Source organism: Cucurbita pepo, chromosome 11 (assembly GCF_057944985.1).
Source record: "Cucurbita pepo subsp. pepo isolate OVF chromosome 11, ASM5794498v1, whole genome shotgun sequence".
Classification (NCBI taxonomy): domain Eukaryota; kingdom Viridiplantae; phylum Streptophyta; class Magnoliopsida; order Cucurbitales; family Cucurbitaceae; genus Cucurbita; species Cucurbita pepo.
Genome location: NC_141808.1, coordinates 15,994,862 through 16,014,778, shown reverse-complemented (window position 1 = coordinate 16,014,778; position 19,917 = coordinate 15,994,862). Strand labels below are relative to the sequence as shown.

Sequence of the window (19,917 nt, the reverse complement as noted above, 5' to 3'; positions counted from 1 at the left end):
ATATTTATGTTTGGTACGAGATCCCACATCGATTAAAGAGGGGAACGAAACATTCTTCAAAAGGGTGTGGAAACTTCTCCCCTCCCTTGCAGACACATATTAAAACCTTGAGGGGAAACCCGTAAGAAAAAGCTCAAAGTGGACAATATCTACTAACAATGGGCTTGGACGGTTACAAATGGTATTAGAGCTAGACACGGATGATGAACCAATGATCTCGAAGAAGGTGGACACGAGACGGTGTGCCAGTACCATAAATCTTGCACACATTTCATAAATCTCTACTCGGAGCGCTAGCTGTCATGAATAGTCAATTCCTAAAAGGAATTGCTGTCAATTATTTCATAAACAAATATGTATTTTCATGTCTGATTCAAAGGATGCATTTACATCGATATATCAATTTAATCAAACCTGTATTCAGAAGACAAAAGGTAAGAATTTAAGTTGGCATTTCAATTTGAATTCATACACAAGTTTGGTTCCAAACTCCATTCAACTACTCATCAACGTGTCTCTTTCCCTAAAAAGATTGAGAAGGGCATACCCGTTTCCTGCAACTATCTTGATCTTTGTAATCTTCTTTGTGGAATAACCAATAAAAAAATGTTAGCAACACGATCGTTCAGTGGTGCCGAGTATGACTCCAAGTGACTCGACGTGAGGAGCAAACAACACTTTTAAAAAGTACTACTTCCTTCATTGACCCAAAGAATGAATTCAAGTTGAGGCCGATATTCAAATCCGAGCTCTTGAAACCTTTCGACGAATTTCAACGGTTAGTTAAGTGTATCAAATAGCATAGACTACGGGAAACTTCTCCCATTCACGATGAGGGATCAAAACTTCCAAAGAGCCAAAAATTGTTGAACTCCGAAGTTTGTTTGCTAAAGGTACGATAAGACGAAAAGAGCTCTACTAATAAGGTGATTGAGCCCCTTGGTGTCATTTCTTTTCAAATGAGCTCTTGAAACCTTTCAACGAATTTCAATTGTTAGCCAAGTGAATCAAATAGCACAGACTACGAAAAACTTCTCCCATTCACGATATGGGATCAAAACCTGCAAAGAGACAAAAATTGTTGAACTCCTCTGAAGTTTGTTTGCTAGAGGTACGATAAGACGGAGGGAGCTCTATTGCTAAGGAGGTTGAGCCCCTTGGTGACGTTTCTTTTCAACCGAGCTCTTGAAACCTTTCAACGAATTTCAACTGTTAGCCAAGTGAGCTTGTGATGGAACATCCGGTTCCAACTTCATTTCACTTGTTAGAAAGCTTAGCGTAGAGCAGATGTCCATCCATCTTGGATGCTGCTTATTTGCAGCTGTAAAATCATGGACCGTACCATCCACCACCACACTACTACAGCCAGCAATCTTTTTCACTCCCCTGCTGTTCATTACTTCTCTAATGCTGTCCGAATGGCTCCACCTCCCACACGTCGCATACACGTTAGACAACAAAATGTATCCACCCTCTTTTTCGGGCTCGAATTTGAGCAGCTCCATCAAAGCTTTCTCTGCTAGTTCCATATTTCCGTGCATCCTACACGCACTCAGTACTGCTCCCCAGATAGACTGACTGGGTTTCATAGGCATCTTTTCTACCACACCAATGGCATCCGACAACCTACCTGAACGACACAACAGATCGACCAAACATCCAAAATGTTCGACCCCTGGTTCGATACTGTATCTATTCTTCATACTGCTAAATATTTTGAGCCCTTCATCAATTAATCCGCTGTGGCTACATGCTGTGAGAACTGAAACGAAAGTCACATCGTTCGGCTTTGTTTCGGTCTGCATATCAGAGAATAGTTCCAGAGCTTTGTTTCCATATCCATGAAAGGCAAATCCAGTGATCATTGTTGTCCAAATTGTGACATCTTTTTCAGAAATTTGATTGAAAACAACTGAAGCTCTTTCGATGCTTCCACACTTGCAATACATGTCAATCAACGCAGAGCCCGAAAATGCATCTATTTTTATCTGAATTTTCACTGCTAATCCATGAATCCATCTCCCCTGATCTAAAGCTCCCATTTCTGCTACTGCAGAGATCATGTGAACCATCGTGACCTTGTCGGGTTTAACATTCTCGGCAAACATACGAGTAAACAAACTTTTGACCATCACATAATCACCATTCTGTGCATAACCAGAAATTAAAGAGTTCCAGGAGACAATATCTCTTGTAGGAATCTGATTAAAAACCTCACAAGCAAGTTCCAATTCACCTACCTTGGCATATCCCGCAATCATCGTATTCCATGAAACCGCGTCCTTCTCCATCGGCATATCAAAAACTTTTCGAGCAAGCTTCAATTCATTGCACTTCACATACATGTCCAAAAGTGCATTATACAATATCAAATTTGAAGAACCATTGGACTTCACTATCTGTGCATGAACAGATTTTCCCAACTTTACCTCACCCAACTGGCCACATGACAAGAAAAGGCCTAACATAGTGATATCATCAGGCTCAAAACCATGAGCCCTCATATCATGGAATAGTTCCAACACTCCTAAAATGTCTCCCATCTTAGCAAGTCCAACAATCATGATATTATAGGAGACAACATCTCGACTCGACATTTCATCGAACATTTGGCGGGCAGAGCCAAAACATCCGTTGTCTAAGTACATCTTGATCAGTGAATTTTGCAAGTATCCTTCATTAGCCAGCAAACCAATAACTAAGGCATGAACATGAATCTGTTTCAATTCAGCAACACATTTTGTAATTTGAAGAAGGTAAAGGAGTGTTTGCCTATCTGGGTAAATGCCCTTTTGGAGCATAGAACTATAAATTGAAAAAGCCTTCTCAGTTGAAAATGAAAAGCCTAAGATCATGGTGTTGAATATAAAAACATTTGGATCAGGAGTGAAGTGATTAAACAGAAGAATTGCCCATTCCAGATTCTCAGGATGTGAAACAGCAGAGAAAAAAAGAAGCCTACTCATGGGAAATGTTTGGCCCATCAAATTGTTTCTCATCATGTGTCCTAAAATCTGCTTGAATTGGATTCTTGAGTTGCATTTTTCAAGCAAAACAAGAGATGGGTGATTGAGTTTAAGGTTCACAGTTGGATCCCAGTTGATCCTTCTACCTGTTGAAGATGAACTAAGAAGGCGAACGCCTCGCCCATAGCGGAACATAAGTAAAACTTCAAAAGGGAACTCAAATTCTTTGTATAAATCATTAGAGATTGAAATGGATGATCAATTGAAGAAGAAAATACCCGGCACTGATTTCAAATCTTCTCGTGGTATTTCTGTTCCATGAATTAGGGCTTAAGGGGTGGGTTCCAAAGGCAGAGTCTCTGTAGTTTGGTTCTTGATTGACGCCATGGGAAGTCATTGGAGGGACGGAGAACAACATTCACAAGCGGTTGCAATTTATGTCAGGTTAAATATGAATCAAGCTCCATATTAAAAATGTTTTTTTTTCTTAATATATTTTAAGATTTATTTATGTAGCTGCTACCTAATTTAGATTGGGATGGGATACAGAACCATTCAAGCTTGACATGATTAATTTTGTTCTTACCTTTTCTTTGCAATTCTATATAGTTTAGATTGCATGTTAGAATCATTCATGTAATGCCCAAAATCCACCGCTAGCAGATATTGTCCTCTTTGGGCTTCCGGGAAGGTTTCCACACTCTTGGAAACGGTGGTTTGTTCTCCTCCCAACCAATGTGGGACATCACAATCCACCTCTTTCGGAGTCCAGCGTCCTCGCTGGCACTCTTTCCTTCCTCTAATCGATGTGGGACCGCCCCCAAATCCACCCTCTTTGGGGCCTAGCATCCTTACTGACACACCGCCTCATGTCTACTCCCTTCGGGGAACAGCGAGAAGACTAGCACATCGTCCAACGTCTGGCTTTGATACCATTTGTAACGCCCCAAATCCACCGCTAGCAGATATTGTCCTTTTTGGGCTTTCCCTTTCGGGCTTCCCTCAAGACTTTAAAACGCGTCTACTAGTGGAAGGTTTCCACAACCTTATAAATGGTGGTTTGTTCTTTGTTCTCCACCCCAACTAATGTGGGACATCACAATTCAAGTTTGACATAATCAATCTTGCTTGTAAAATGATTCGAATCTCAAACAAGTGTTCTTAACTTAAGATGTGTTGATTCCTTATCATTTAGTATCATTTCTTATTATTTGATACCAGAGCTTTCCCTTGAGTTGATTCCTTATCATTTGGTATCAAATGTTTATCTTAGGTTGATTCCGTATCATTTAGTATCAGAGTTTTCCCTGGAGTTGATTCCTCGTCAGAAAGGTTCCAGTTGGACTCAACAAACACAAGATCCGAATTTGTCCATTGCTAACAAAAGAGGCATTTTTAGAATACACGAGAACAAGAGAGCATTCAGACAATCACCCTGTTTCATTTAGAATTATTACATGGTAAATGGGAGGAGACCACAAAATTAACAGCATCAATGATCAATGATCCTTTGCATCAATCTCCACAACTAAAGCTCTTTTTCACCTCATGAGGTAAAAAAAACAAATCATTCACAAATGCAAGGGCCATCTCCAAATCTTGCCTGCTGCATCTACTTCTCTGCATTTGCTTTGCCTCCACAGATTCGCTTTTGCAGATGCTCCAAGCTAGCCACTCTCCGCAAAGACTCCGATCTTCCCGTCTTGTTCCCCGATATGGCTGTCGGTACGGGAGACGGAGAATTCTTCTGTCCAGTGCCTACATGTGACATGTCAGCCAATCCATTGTTGACAACTACATCGTGTGGTCCGACAGGGTTATTAGATGTAGACTGATATAGATGATGACATGGATCATCTTGCAAAGGAACAGCAGCATCGGTCGATGTATCGGACGGGCTACCGTCAAATGAGGAGATGCCAATGGAGGTGATATCAGACATGACATGGAACATTGGGTTACCAGTAACTCGCTTGACAGTCTCCTCGGCCATCTTTACCTGCCAAGGTGGAAACAACATTGTCCTTAATAACAAAGCTTGTCAAGGAAAACTGAGAACCAAAGGATTGTTGTTCTACCTTTGCTCTTAATGTCTCAATATTAGCTTTTAGAACTCGGTTATCAACGTTGGCTTCGTTGTACTTTTGGCTTATATCGGCGAGGCGCTTCAACAAGGTCGAATTTTCAACTCTTAATTGGGCACCCTTGGTTTATGAAAAGAAAGTGAATCAGTGTATCAGTTCAGCAGATAATAAAAAGAGGTATAAAGGCACTGGACAGAGAGTTGTAGGCACGAGTGAACAAACACCTGCGTCTCGAGTTCAGTTAAATGTGCTTGCTTTCTTCTTCGTGAACGTCGAGCTGATTCTCTGTTTGAAAGCATTCTGAAAACGCCACGAACAATGAAAAACATTCAATTAGAAACAAGAACTCCACAACAACCACTTCAATGCAAAAACCACCACTTTGAAGTCCCATTTATCATGATCATTGATATAAGAAAGGTGAGGACAGACTCAAAAATCCAATACTTGCAGTCCCTAAATTGGTTCTATGCAGGTAGTTACCTCCTTACACGTTTTACATCGGCAGGGTCCTTACTCTCGGTTGTTTCGGTTTCTCCCTCGACATCCTCATCGTCCGACACGTCTCTTGATGATCCACTAGTAACTGGCCCAGCCTGAACCTCAGTTATTTTTGGCACCACAGGTGAGGATGCAACTCCAAGGACTCTATTTATATCCTTATCTGGTGACCTTAATGAATTATTCCCAGCTCCAATATTAGAAGCTATGGAAGAGAAGGATATGGATAAAATTAAAATCTAGAATTCAGTACTTCATTTAACTAATCACCGACTTGACGGGATAGCTAAAAGATATTGACGATACACAAAGAAAGACAAAGATCTAATAACATTTCATATTAATTGTGGGAAATGAAAAATAGACAAGCAGTGATCCCAACCTTTAGGAGCTTGAACACCGAACGTATTAGATGCTTGTGATCCACAGTCAGCTGAGGTGGACAAAGTCGGAGCCATTGTAAAGGATCCCTGCTCATACAGATAACAACATTCCACCAACTTTAACTCTTCAGATCAATTAATATGAAAGTAAAGCTTTTACTTCATCCTATATCAGCTAGGATTTGCCAAGTATAGATCACGTATACCAGACAGATAAGAAATAAGTAAAAGAAGAAAAAATACGTTTTCTAGTTTCCAGCAGTTGATATTACTTCTTTAGACAGGCCAGTTTTCGACTGTCCAATGGCTAGTAATACGTGAGTTCTTCTTCCTGTCTTTTCATTTGGTGATAGAAGAAACAATTGAATTAATCTATTACAAGGACGTCTTGCCCCTTTGTCATTTAAGGTTGTTTTTCTTTGGCTATCATCGTCTTCGAATGAAGCTTGTTTCATCTCTTATTAAAAAACAGTTAATGAATGAAATTAACATCAAGATGACTAGGAGTCAGGCTAGAGGAGTATAGGTAGCTATAACGTGACATTGAAATAAAGTAGTCTGAGAAGACACTGGACTTGAGCGTCCAAAGAAAGCATTCAGCTAACAAAATCCTAAGCTTCTAGTGGACCTAAGTATTAACTTGAGATTTATATGTCATGAGGTCATAGATGGTGAGATCCCACATCGGTTGGGGAGGAGAACGAAGCATTTTTTTTATAAGGGTGTGGAATCCTCTCTCCCTAGCAGATGCGTTTTAAAAACCTTGAGGAGAAAGCCCAAAGAAGACAATATCTCCTAGCGGTGGGCTTAGGCCATTACAAATGGTATCAAAGCCAGACACTGGGCGATGTGCCAGCGAGAAGGCTAAGCCCTAAAGGGGGGTGGACACAAGGCGGTGTGCCAACAAAGACACTGGGGCCCGGGGGGGGGGGGGGGGGGGGGGGGGGGGTGGATTGGGGGGTCCCAAATCGATTGAAGAAGGGAACGAGTGCCAGCAAGGATACTAGGCCCCGAAGGAGGGTAAATTGTGAGATCCCACATCGGTTGGGGAGGAGAATGAAGCGTTTTTTTTTTTTTTTTTTTTTTTTTTTGTAAGGGTGTGGAAACCTCTCCCTAGCAAATGCGTTTTAAAAACCTTGAGGGGAAAGCCCAAAGAGGACAATATCTCCTAGCGATGGGCTTAGGCCATTACAAAGGGTATCAAAGCCAGACACTAGACGATGTGTCAGCGAGAACGCTAAGCCCTAAAAGGGGGTGGACACAAGGCGGTGTGCCAACAAAGACACTAGGGCCCGGGGGGGGGGGGGGGGGGGGGGGGTGGATTGGGGGATCCCAAATCGATTGAAGAAGGGAATGAGTGCCAGCGAGGATATTGGGCACCGAAGGAGGGTGGATTGTGAGATCCCATCGGTTGGGGAGGAGAATGAAGCATTGTTTATAAGGGTGTGGAAACCTCTCTCTAACAAACGCGTTTTAAAAACCTTGAGGGGAAGTCCGAAAGGAAAAGCCTAAAGAGGACAATATCTGCTGGTAGTAGGCTTTGGCCGTTACATAGATACAACCAACGGTATCACCTACCTAAGAAAATATTAAACATTCTATGCGAGCGTTTTAAGGTCCTGCAGTTTTTCATTTGAATTAGACGAGACACACACGTAAATTAGAACGAATATCCATGGTTATCAAATATCTCAAACCTCCTTATCTCCCCTAACAGCATTCAAGATTAATCCCTTCATAATTTTCCAAACTTGTAAAGATAACAGCAGCTGCATTCCCCTTCATACTGTTTCATTTCATCTTGTCATACCAACTCCTATCGCTATAAGTCAAATAGAGTAAGGTTGTAAACTCCATGTCAAACTACAATGAGATGAAAATTTTAGATATCAAATGGCACCACAAAGAATGAGACTCAACATTTTCAAGTCATCAATGAAATGGTTCTGGAAATCGTGATTGGGCTCTTCCTCACCAAAAGCAGAGAAGGTGAGCTAGCCATAGTCCATAATTCATCTGAAAATTTACTTCAAAGGAAAGCCTCTAGAGCTTCTAAAAAGGTTAACCCATCTTTACCTTCTAGTAAATCTCTTCATACAGATGAACGGTAGATTTGTCCAGCTTCAGTAACTTATCAAACTTGATAACTTTCAGAATATGCTTTTTCTTTTTCCTAAAGACTATGCAGACAAGCAATTATTCATTCGAATCTCAACAATCAATCTATTCCAATGGGAGTAATTTTTCATACGAAGGTTGGTTCTGGGGAAAGGGAAGACATATCCGCAAACATTAATCAAAATAATATCTCGTTTTCATACATGAAGAAGTTGAAATTCCTAAAAGAAATATAAGAAAACGCTTGATCATAGTTTCTACAATACCTCCATAAGATAATTAACGAAAAAACAACTCCTAGTGTTTGAATCCAGCAATCTAGACACTTAGAGCTAACTCTCTTCCTAAATAGAAACTAAAAAATGTGAATAAATCCAGATTAGAAAGGGAAAAAGAAGAAATTAAAGAACTAGAGATTTGATAAACCCGTCCCCTACTGGATCAGTACATAAATGAACGGATTAAACAGCCAATGTCAAAATCATTGCTCAGATTTCTAATATATTGTTCAATTCTCTCATCAACAGAACACAGAAAAGAAATCAACAACTCCCATCAATAAGGAGAAAATAGGGGGGGAAATTTTACCCTCTTCATGGCGACGGCAGCACAAGCCAAATGAAGCTTACTCTTAAGGAAGGCCTGATATTCCTCGGAATCGATCGGAATATTCGGTGGCCCAGCATTGGTAGAAATGCTGCTGCTATTACAATTACTAGCGCCATCGCGATTAGCATTAAGTTTCTGCAATTGATTAGGGGCAGGGTCCTTGATCTCGATAACTTCGTCATGGTCTGCAGCAGAGGAATGAGGGGAAGTTTCAGAGGCTTCTTGAAGAAAGCACTGGAAGGCCCACTCCGATGCGCTACGGTTCATTTTGGAGCCTTCGTCAGCCGTCGGCAGCGGCCGTGACGGCGGAGGATCGGCGGCGGGTTGAGACGACCAGTACTGGTCAGAAATTTCACCCACTGAGAATACCCTATCCATTTTCTCTCTCTCTCTCCAAATGTCCCTTGTCTTGTCGACTCCTTTGCAAATTTGGTGCGGGAGAACTTTTAGCTCCGGTCGAGGGTATTTTCGTCATAAATAACCATTTCCACTTGGACCGATATTTATTTATATATATTATATAAATATACATAAATTTAATAATCACACAGTTTTCGTCTGTATATTTACGATAATAAGTTTTAAAATTTTTTTATAAAGGTAAATAGTGTTAATGTTATTTTTAAAATTTTATGTATATTTTTTAACCTATTACTAACCGAGTATTTTTAAATTTTTTTAAAAAATTTAACGATATTTTAAGATATTTTTTAAACAAAATTTCTATTTTTATATTTTTTTTTCGAAAGATTGAGAATATAATTGAGAGGTATTTTTGAGACAAAGTATAAAATTTATAGATATTTTTCGTTCATAAAATATAAATTTATTTTGTGTTTAATAGGTCTACATATTTATTATTTTGTGGCTAATAAATGCATAAATTTTAATTTTATATCTAATAGATACCTGAATTTTAAATTTAATGTTTAAAAGTTTCGAACCTATTCAATATCTTTTAAATTTTACGAATAAAATAAATATAAAATTATAATTTTTTTTATTAAATATCAAATGTGATCAATATTTTAAAATTTGAGAGATAAAAAATAAATAAAAGAAAAGAATCCTTAGACAAAACAAAAGTAAAAAAGTAAACCACTCTAAATATATAAATAAATAAATAAAATAAAATAAAATAAAAACTTTGGATATTATAAAATACAAGGTGGACAAAAAAAAATAGATTTCCCATATTTTTAGTGGGAAAATAAAACGTGAAATGACCAAAAAGCCACACATAAAAGGACAAAGGATAATATCATTTTGTGGTGCAGATGGAATTTTCCCCACACTTTTTGAATTGAAGAGAGAGAAAAGAGGAGAGAGAAAAGGACAAGTGGGTTCCAATGGATGGCTTTCCAATGATATGGATAACCACAACTTTGAGGCCCATCAAAACCATGGCCCACTTATCAGGGCCCATACCCTTTTTTCCCCTAATAAATATAATTTTTTTTAATGTCCCAATAATTGAATAAATACATAATAATATTTTTTTTCTAAAAAATCTCTTCTTCCTATTTGATTAAAAACAACACAGAAATTACCCGGGTTTATTTATTTATTTACGGTTAAAATTTATTATAAAGAGTGATAGGATAATAAATAACATTAAAATTAAATAAACACATAGACACGAGATGGTGTGTCAGTAAGGACGCTAGCCCCAAAAGGGGTGGATTTGATAAGGGTCCCACATCGATTAGAGAAAGGAAAGAGTGCCAGCGAGGACGTTGGGCCCTGAAAGGGGTGGATTGTGGGAGTTCCACATTGGTTGAGGAGGGGAACTAAACATTGTTTATAAAAGTGTGGAAACCTTCTCAAACGCGTTTTAAAGCCTTGAAAGGAAGCCCGAAAGGAAAAGTCCAAAAGAGACAATATCTACTAGTGGTGGATCTGAGCCGTTATAATATAATATATGTATATATAATTATATTATTAAAAAAATAAAATTAAGGACCCAATAATATATTTTAATGTCTCTAAAATAGGCTTTTTGTCTCCTCACCCTCCCACTTGTTCAATAAAAAGGAAGGCGAATATGAAGATTTTTCTAAATGGCTAATTATCATCATCCACTTGCCTTCATATCTATATATATATATATATATATTCCTATTTTCATTTAAAAATTAAAACTAAATTTAAAATATTCAAATTTATTTTAGAAATTATTATGTTTATATCGACGGGACTATAACGGAGTGTACATCACCATTTTCGATGTATTTGTAAACCGAGTTGAGCAATTGTTTGAAGATCGAAAATTAATTATTTTTTTTTAAATAAAAAAAGTGAGATATTATTAATTTTTTAATATTTTTTTTTAATGATAAAAGGATAATATGAATTTGTGATGGATATTAAATTCCAAAAAAAAAAAAAAAAAAATTGAAGATGGGGAGAGGCCAAGTGGGTTCCAATGGATGGTTGCTTACCAATGATACGTACGGATACTCAAAATGGATAACACACTCAACAACTTTGAGGCCCATATAAAAGGCCCACATTATGTGGGCCCAACCTTATTCTTATTCTTATTATTTTTATTAAAAAAGAAAAAATTTTAAAAATTTCAATAATATCTTTAATCTTTCCCAAAAAAAAAAAAAATAATAATAATAATAATAATAATAAATAAATAATATCTTTCAAGAAAAATTTAAAAATATTTAATTTTAAATGAAAACCATTTTGTTTTAAAAATATCATTAAATTTTTAAAATGTTTTTAATAAAAATACTTTTGAATTTTTTTTTTAATTAAAAATACTAGTATTATGTTTCGAAAATAGGCATGAACTTTCAAAAGTAAGTTAAATAGTTTGAAAATAATCTATGAAGTGTCGTTATTTGTATATATATATATTATTGATGGTATGAATTTTCTGAATTTTTTTATAACGGCAAAGGGTGTTAATGTTAGTCTTAGTTTCACAAGTATTTTTTAAATAAAATATTAACAATAAAGATACTTTTAAACGACGGGATATTTATGAAATTTTTTAAAGAGTATATTTGAAACACTGTTAAAAGTTTAAAGAATTTTTTTTTTAAAATAAAGTATTAACGGTTTCCATCCAAAACTAACGCTAAAATATTTTTTAGAATTTCTTTTAAAGTAAAGATATTATTAAATTTTTTTTTAAAGATTAGAGGTATTTTTGAGACCAAATACAAAACTTATAAATATTTTTATTAATTTAGCGTTTATTAAATTACAAATTTAATTTTTAAACCATTATAGTCCCTTCAATTAAAAAAAAAATTGATATAAATTAAAATTTTATAGTAATTTAAATTTCTGGTTAAAAAATTTGAAAATTTTAGAATTAAATTTATGATTTTGAAAGTTTAAGAACCAAATAGACAGAATGACTAAATTTATAATATATATATATATATATTTTTTTTTTTTTCGCTCAATTTTAAAACTATTTGATTCTTTTTAAGTATACCCATTTTCGATCTATAAAATGATTCCGTTTTATTCTCGAGGTACAAGAATATTTAATCAAATCTATATTGAGTAAACATAGTTGAAATTAAACATAGAAATATGATTTGAAATTATATTTGATTTAACGTTTGATTTTTTAATTTAAAGGCTTCAATTCCTCGAAATAATATTTAAAAAATTTCAGAATTAGATATAATTAAACTCTACAGAAAACTTCAGAAATGAGACAAAATTTCTTATCGAGAATTCAATCACTGCAAAAATAAATGATTTTTTTATTTATTTTATTTATGAGAATAGAGGTTGAAATAGACGTCGGGATGGAGATGGGAAAGTTTTCTCGTCCCTGCCCTATTTTGTGGACATCTCTACTCTCTATTATTTCAAACGAGCATTTTCACATGAGATAGTACTCTCGGTTAAATATTTGTATTAATTTCCATGTGATATATATAAGTTATGTAAAGACGAATTCATATATTCCTATAAATCGAAGCTTTTTTTAGATATAATAAATATGAAATTTGGAGATTTGATTCTTTGATAAGAAATTTATGTCAATTATCGTTGAGCTATGTTCATATTGGCACATCCGAGCTTTCCGTCTTCGATAACCAAAGTTTCAACTTTTTTAAGATTAGAGTAGTTTTTGGACTACCCATCACGACGTGAAGGTTTTTGAACGACAAAAAGGACAAAACAAAACGTTATCAAGACTCTATTTTATTTTAATGACTCGAGAGTTTGACAAAGTCGTAATCAAAGATTCAAAAACTGAATAAATTATCACGTTTTTTTCTCTTTTACGTAATTTATACTAAAATGGAACCTCTATATATATATATATATATATATATATATATATATTATTGGGTCAAAGTTCAAACATATCATAGGACTTGATGAAGCGTATTAGAACTTCCATCCATTTAAATATTATGTTCCACTTATAATAAACTTTATTTAATTTTTTTAAAACACTATTATTCAATGACGTGAGATTTCATATCGGTTAAAGAGGAGAACGAAACATTTCTTATAAAGGTTTGAAAACCTCTCTCTAACAAAAGCGTTTTAAAACTATGAGGTTGACGTCGATATGTAACGGGTCAAAGCAAATAATATCTGCTAGCAATCGATTTGGGCTATTACAAATGGTATACAGCCAGACATTGAGCGGTGTGGCAACGATGACACTAGCCCCGAAGGGGAGTGGATTGTGAGATCTCACGATTGGAGATGATAACGAAACAATTCTTATAAGAGATGTGGAAACCTCTACATCTTTAAAACCGTGAACACGAACGGGTCAAGATGAACAATATCTATTTAGTTTCATTAAATCTAAAACATGTTTTAAGGTCAAATATAGTGTTAGATTACAAGTTAAGTCGCCTATTTACATTCAATAAAAACATGTTGCATGTTCTAAGAATTGTCCCACGAGACAATTTTGTCAACTCGAGACACTTGGATTAACAAATTTACGAGGATCAAGTTGAGAATTTTAAATTTTCCGAGCCTAAATTGAAGCTAAAGTTACTATATTAACATTAAAATAATAATTTATAAATCTAGTCTCTAAAACCCGTTTAATAATCAGTACGTTTTTAGCTTTTGAAATCGTCAATAGAAAGTAGATAATGAAGCATAAAAATTTACGAGTAGAAATAGTATTTACAAATTTAATCTAAAATATTCTTAATTATTTCATCGAAAGCAAAACTTGATTTATCTGCTCTCTTTAAAAAACATCTCTCAAATAAACTTTGCGGTTCATGTCGATAAACTCGTGCTTGTCGGGAGGGATGTCAGGAAATCTATGCAGCAAAACATCCGACATCTAAACTGACATTTCAATAATTTATAAAACAGAACTGTTCGATTTTATTATCTAATTCTAAAAAAGTTTTGAAAATTTGACGAAGAACGCAAACGTACCTACTAAAATCATAGTAAACACGAACAGAAAACAAGTTGGATCTATATTGGATCTCACTTGAATCGACCCATCTATTCTCCTGAGGAGAAGTTTGGTTTCAAACCCCGATTCAAATAGGAGAAATATGTCATGCTAATGTGCCTTGGATGATCCATATCTCAGAGTCTCGTGCTGATGAGCACATTGAACTATCCATGGGGCTGAGAGCCCTCACAGCCCAGGCACAACGACGCAATTATCAGGGGCACGCTCCACCACTGAGCTAAAGCCCGTCGTGCGGGCCTCCCGCTGGGGCCCGCTATGCCAAAAGCGAGAGAAACCCGAGTGAAAACTAAAAAAACAATTCGAAAGGTATCATCTTTTTCGAGTCTAAATTCAACCCTTTAGAATTGACTTAAAAAAAAATGGTAAGAAAAGTAAGAATCTTTTCGTAACAACTCTAAATTTCCATATTCTCTTAGTACCTACTAACGTGTCATGCTTATCTTTTGTCTGAAACGATCATGCTCATCTTTTGTTTGAAACGATCGGGAAAATATAAATTTTTTTGTAACGACCCTAAATTTCCACGTACTCAGAGTCTCTATTAACGTGTTATGCTCATCTTTTTGTCTGAATCGATCGAGAAAATACGAATCTTTTTGAAACAAATTTTTACATACTGTTCAGAGTCACTACTAACGTCTCATGCTCATCTTTTTGTCTGAATTGATCTGGTTTGGCGGGTTTGGAAATTGGAGCTGCCGTTATGGCGGAGGAGAGAGATGGGACCAACGGGAAGGGTAAGAGAAAAATAAATGAATGGCCGTCTTTCCTCGCTCACTTCACCCTTCTCGTCTATTAATAGCCACCACAGCCTACCCGCTCTGCGCCACGCCATTCCATTCGCTACCCATTTCCCCTTCTCCGCTTTCATCACTGCCCATTACGTCTTCTTCCCCAATTCTATCTATTAGAATCGTGAATTTCCGCCATTTTTCTGGTAAAAAACCCCAACTCCGAACTTGATTTTGTGCCTTCCTCTGCTTTCTTTTCTTCATTTGTTGTTGATTCTTGCAATGTTTCCGTGTTTTCGTTCAATTTAGGGTTTCGATTTCTGGGTAGTTCTTGATTTATTGTTTTTCGTTTGATTTGTTTGAATTTTGTGAAATTCACATTCACTTCTGATGATGAATCTCCATAACGTTGCAGAATGGGGAGCGCAGGGGAAGCGAATTATGGTTCTTACACTTATCAGGAGCTTGAAAGAGAGCCGTATTGGCCATCGGAGAAGCTGAGAATCTCCATCACCGGCGCCGGTGGGTTTATCGCCTCTCACATTGCTAGGCGTTTGAAGAGCGAAGGCCATTACATCATTGCTTCTGATTGGAAAAAGAATGAACACATGACAGAGGATATGTTCTGCCATGAATTCCATCTTGTTGATCTTAGAGTGATGGAAAATTGCTTGAAGGTCACTGAAAAAGTCGACCATGTCTTCAATTTAGCTGCTGATATGGGCGGTATGGGCTTCATCCAATCCAATCACTCTGTTATCATGTATAATAACACCATGATTAGCTTCAATATGCTTGAAGCTGCAAGAATCAATGGCGTCAAGAGGTTAGTTTTCATGAAAATCTTTCTCAATTCATGGTTTCTAGAACGATACAGGACTGGTTAATGCTTTTACCCTTTAGAATCATGGCTTGTGGGTGGTGGGGTCAGGATGAGCTAGAAATTTTTATGAGCTATTATGTGTATAATCATTGTTCTTGGCTTTGTCCCTTCCATCTTGTGGATACAGGTTTTTCTATGCATCTAGTGCTTGTATCTACCCTGAATTTAAGCAATTGGAAACTAATGTGAGCTTGAAAGAGTCAGATGCTTGGCCTGCTGAGGTACGTATTTGCTTCTATGTTAACGACTAAGAAACGAAGCTATTGTTAGCTATGTCGTTATTAAAACCGTGTTAACGATTGTTTTGTAGCCTCAAGATGCTTATGGTTTGGAGAAGCTTGCTACGGAGGAGTTGTGCAAGCATTATACAAAGGATTTTGGTATCGAGTGTCGAGTTGGGAGGTTTCATAACATTTATGGTCCTTTCGGAACATGGAAAGGTAGATTGAAATGCCGAAAAGGGTTATATTTCGTTCGAACTTATGTTGTAAGATCTAATGCTATCAGTTTATTCATGTAGGTGGAAGGGAAAAGGCTCCTGCTGCATTTTGTAGAAAGGCTCTTACTTCTGTAGACAAGTTTGAGATGTGGGGTGATGGTCTTCAGACAAGATCTTTCACTTTCATTGATGAATGTGTTGAAGGTGTCCTTAGGTAAGCAAGCTCATCTGCTGCAAATTCCATGTTTTAAATTTTTGCTTCTCGGATTTGATACGATCGGCCAAGGTGGCTGAAGCCTTCCTTGAATTAGTTGGGCTTGGTGTAACATTCCAAGCCTACCGCTAGGAGATATTGTCCTCTTTGGGCTTTAAAACGCGTCTGCTAGGGAGAGGTTTTCACACCCTTCCAAATAATATTTCGTTCTCCTCTCCAACCGATGTGGGATCTCACAATCCACACCCTTCCAAATACTATTTGTTTCAGCCCAAGCCCACCACTAGCGGATATTGTCCTCTCTGAGCTTTTCCTTCTAGGCTTCCACTCAAGGTTTTAAAATGTCTCTGTTAGAGAAAGGTTTTCACACCCTTACAAAGAATGTTTCGTTCTCCTCCCTAACCAATGTGGGATCTCACACTTGGCCATCACCCGTTATAGTACTTTTTGGCTTATTGGTTTCAGCTCTAGCTTCACTAAATTAAGGTTGAGCTAAAGGGAAAATGATGTATAGATTGTATGTAGGCTGTACACTGATCTGTTTGGTTGTGAACTTTTTGATTCATGAATTGGGATGACTGCTTAATGATTGATGTCTTTGTTGAGTGAACGAACAGCTCGATTGCTTGGCAATCTTTTGTTACAAACCATGGCTCGCTCAGGATGAGATTTTAATCGTCGAACTTCTGTTTACAGATTGACGAAGTCGGACTTCCGTGAGCCAGTGAACATTGGAAGCGACGAGATGGTCAGCATGAACGAAATGGCTGAAATCGTTCTGAGCTTCGATAACAAAAAGCTTCCAATTCACCACATCCCTGGTCCCGAGGGTGTCCGTGGTCGTAACTCGGACAACACACTCATCAAAGAGAAACTTGGGTGGGCTCCCACAATGAAGTTGAAGGTAAATGTCGAGCCATTCGTTTTCATCTCGACGATCCTAAATTCTTCGCAACTTCGTCACCTATGCTTTCCTGTATATTATGTGTAGGATGGTTTGAGAATTACCTACTTCTGGATCAAGGAGCAAATTGAAAAAGAGAAGTCTCAAGGCATTGACCTTTCACTTTATGGATCATCAAAGGTTGTTGGTACCCAAGCTCCGGTTCAACTCGGGTCTCTCCGTGCTGCCGATGGTAAAGAGTAATTAGTTAACACCCGGATAAGCCGTTCGGGTTGTATCGGTGCAACCCGACCTATACTAGCTGTTTTCAAAAGTTGCTATTACTACCTACTACATTCTGTGTAGTGTTCAGATGTTACTGGATACTTTTATATGCCTACTATTCTATTCAATTCTACATGCCCTTAAGGAAGTACTGTAGTTTTGTTTAGCAGGTTCATGTTCTTGTCTGATTTCTTATAGATTTTCCAGTTTATTTCACTGTTAATTCTGAAACCTATGCTTCGTTCAACAGAGAGCAGAGGTCTGAACTTTTTGTGTATGATTTTACGACGTTTATCTAAGTTTATCTTGCACGTCGCCATGTTTAGGGTTAGATTGATTTATGTTTAGGGTAAGATTGATTTTTTTTTCCTTAATAAAAGACTCGCGATTACTATTTGTTGGCCATTGTCCCCAAAAGGACGAAGACGACATTTTCCTTTAAAAAAAAATTAAGAGACAGTTTGTAACTGCTTAAGTCTATCGCTAGCAGATATGGTTCGTTATGTATCACTATGAGCCTCACGCGTTTGTTGGGGAGAGATTTTTATACTCTTGTAAGGAATGCTTTGTTATCCTCTCCAATTTCGGATCTCATAATTCACCCCCTTCGAGCCTCTCCAACTTGGGATCTCACAATCCACCCCCTCCGAGGCCCAGCGTCTTCACTGACAACCGTTGGCTTTGCTTTGGCCCGTTACGTATTGCATTTAGGGGAGGCTTTTATATCCTTTTACGGAATGTTTCGTTATCTCTCCAACTAATTATTTTTTACTTTTTTAAAAACTTTGACACGAGCTTTGAAAACAATATTAGAAAGCCAACAAAAACACAATAAATAACCGTACTCGACAAGTCAATATGAGATTTGACTCGTCGAGAAAATCATGTACGTAAAAGGGATCAAAATCAAAGCAAAAAGTGATGGTTCAAGAAGGGAAAGAAGAGAAATCACTTGGTGCCAATGAGGCCACCTTCCCATCTGCTTCACCTTTTGCTTTGTGGTCCTTTTAAAAGGACGTGTACATTTCCTAATTCATTTTCAACTGCCCCTTTTTCCTGGTCCTTTTTTTGGGGCAACGGCCTACCACCAATGAGTAGCCCAGAGTATAAAATCAATATCAACTTAAGTATAGTTCAATAGCTAAAACATCTTTATTAGTATTAAATACAACTCGTTTGTAATCAATATTAAACATCTTTATTAGTTAAGACATGTTTATGACGTTGTAATAATGTAATGTATTTTGGAGAAGTTAATATTAAATACTAAATACTAAATTTTTAACATATTCGATATTAATAAAAGAAAATTTGTAACCTTGCGAGTAAATATGCTCTTTGTGTACTATAAAGCAATACGAATATTTTGTAATCAACCTGAAATTATTGTTGATGCTACTGTTTCCAAACATATGGGACCATAGACCAATAAATAAGGTCATATTTGGGTATATACCAGTTGATGAGCATATACCCTTCGATCGAGAGGCTCTCACATCGAGTTCACAAAAAAGCAAAAAATAATAATAATAATAAAAATCTTCTCATTTGTTAATCTTCAATATTTGGAGAGATGTCAGCAATGAAATGAGACATAAAGTTCAAGGCTTGTCATGTATTACGTCTCTCCTATCGTGATAGTCATAATCATGTTACATGGTTCAAATACTTGCACATACAAAAAAAAAAAAAAAAAAAAAATTAGCCGAACTTCTTAACTAGTTGAATTGTGTTCGACGACTAAAATAAATGAACTTAGGGGAGAGGCAAAAGGCGAGAAGATGTGGAAAATAGTAGTGTAACGTGTTTCATTAAGTGATGACTCCCACGAAACAAAATCTTATACGTGGACTCCTCAAAAAGCTCTCAAATAAAGTAGAGGTCATTTTCACTAAGATTGTGAATCAACATTTGTATACAAAAATTAATTTCAGGAAGAAAAAAATAAGCTTTGTTTTAATTTTGGTTAAATCATAAACTAAAACAAGTTTCTGTTCTATTTTATGAGGTGTTTGGCTGGACAAAATAATAGAATTTTCAAAGAAGTTAAGAAAGTTGGGGAAGAAATTTGGTAGTTAGTAAGGTTTAATGGTTCTCTGTTTCCGATTCGAGAGGAAAACTGAACATTCTTTATAAAGTTGTGGAAACTTTTCCCTAGCAAACGCGTTTTAAAAACCTTAAGAGAAAGCTCGAAAGGAAAAACTCAAAGAGAACAATATCTGCTAGCGGTGGATTTGGGCCGTGAGTGTTTGTGAGATTCCACATCGATTGGGAAGGAGAATGAAACATTCGTGGAAAACTCTCCCTAGCAGATGCATTAAAAATCCTAGGGGAAACTCGAAAGGGAAAGCTCAAAGAGGACAATATTTGCT

General features: G+C 36.7%; 3 protein-coding genes across 3 annotated transcripts; 1 reads left to right on the top strand and 2 right to left on the bottom strand.

Annotated features, from left to right (window-relative positions):
- Nucleotides 1-298: 298 nt before the first annotated feature.
- Nucleotides 299-3,404, bottom strand: LOC111805061 (Tetratricopeptide repeat (TPR)-like superfamily protein). The gene has a single exon (XM_023689929.2). It carries the CDS (start codon nucleotides 3,159-3,161, stop codon nucleotides 1,206-1,208), a length of 1,956 nt encoding a protein of 651 aa, XP_023545697.1. The 5' UTR covers nucleotides 3,162-3,404; the 3' UTR covers nucleotides 299-1,205.
- Nucleotides 3,405-4,317: 913 nt separating this feature from the next.
- On the bottom strand, nucleotides 4,318-9,093 carry LOC111804699 (light-inducible protein CPRF2). Its single transcript, XM_023689454.2, has 6 exons — nucleotides 8,641-9,093; nucleotides 5,934-6,021; nucleotides 5,534-5,756; nucleotides 5,275-5,350; nucleotides 5,045-5,170; nucleotides 4,318-4,965 (listed from the first exon to the last, which is right to left on the bottom strand). Exons 1-6 carry the CDS (start codon nucleotides 9,037-9,039, stop codon nucleotides 4,579-4,581), a joined length of 1,299 nt encoding a protein of 432 aa, XP_023545222.2. The 5' UTR covers nucleotides 9,040-9,093; the 3' UTR covers nucleotides 4,318-4,578.
- Nucleotides 9,094-14,826: 5,733 nt separating this feature from the next.
- GME (GDP-D-mannose 3',5'-epimerase) lies at nucleotides 14,827-17,761 on the top strand. Its single transcript, XM_023691306.2, has 7 exons — nucleotides 14,827-15,047; nucleotides 15,257-15,667; nucleotides 15,852-15,945; nucleotides 16,035-16,164; nucleotides 16,245-16,377; nucleotides 17,074-17,281; nucleotides 17,369-17,761. The coding sequence occupies exons 2-7, from the start codon at nucleotides 15,258-15,260 to the stop codon at nucleotides 17,522-17,524; spliced, it is 1,131 nt and encodes a 376-aa protein (XP_023547074.1). The 5' UTR covers nucleotides 14,827-15,047; nucleotide 15,257; the 3' UTR covers nucleotides 17,525-17,761.
- The last annotated feature ends 2,156 nt before the right edge of the window (nucleotides 17,762-19,917 follow it).

What these genes read in the sequence shown, in the direction of transcription:
- LOC111805061 (XM_023689929.2), bottom strand. Translation starts at nt 3,161, where the DNA reads ATGTTCCGCTATGGGCGAGGCGTTCGCCTTCTTAGTTCATCTTCAACA.
- LOC111804699 (XM_023689454.2), bottom strand. Translation starts at nt 9,039, where the DNA reads ATGGATAGGGTATTCTCAGTGGGTGAAATTTCTGACCAGTACTGGTCG. An exon ending in CGGTGTTCAAGCTCCTAAAG is followed by an intron (nt 5,757 to 5,933) that starts GTTGGGATCACT and finishes TCTCTTCCATAG; the next exon opens with CTTCTAATATTGGAGCTGGG. An exon ending in TTGAGACATTAAGAGCAAAG is followed by an intron (nt 4,966 to 5,044) that starts GTAGAACAACAA and finishes CCACCTTGGCAG; the next exon opens with GTAAAGATGGCCGAGGAGAC.
- GME (XM_023691306.2), top strand. Translation starts at nt 15,258, where the DNA reads ATGGGGAGCGCAGGGGAAGCGAATTATGGTTCTTACACTTATCAGGAG. An exon ending in CAGATGCTTGGCCTGCTGAG is followed by an intron (nt 15,946 to 16,034) that starts GTACGTATTTGC and finishes ATTGTTTTGTAG; the next exon opens with CCTCAAGATGCTTATGGTTT. An exon ending in TGTGTTGAAGGTGTCCTTAG is followed by an intron (nt 16,378 to 17,073) that starts GTAAGCAAGCTC and finishes TTCTGTTTACAG; the next exon opens with ATTGACGAAGTCGGACTTCC.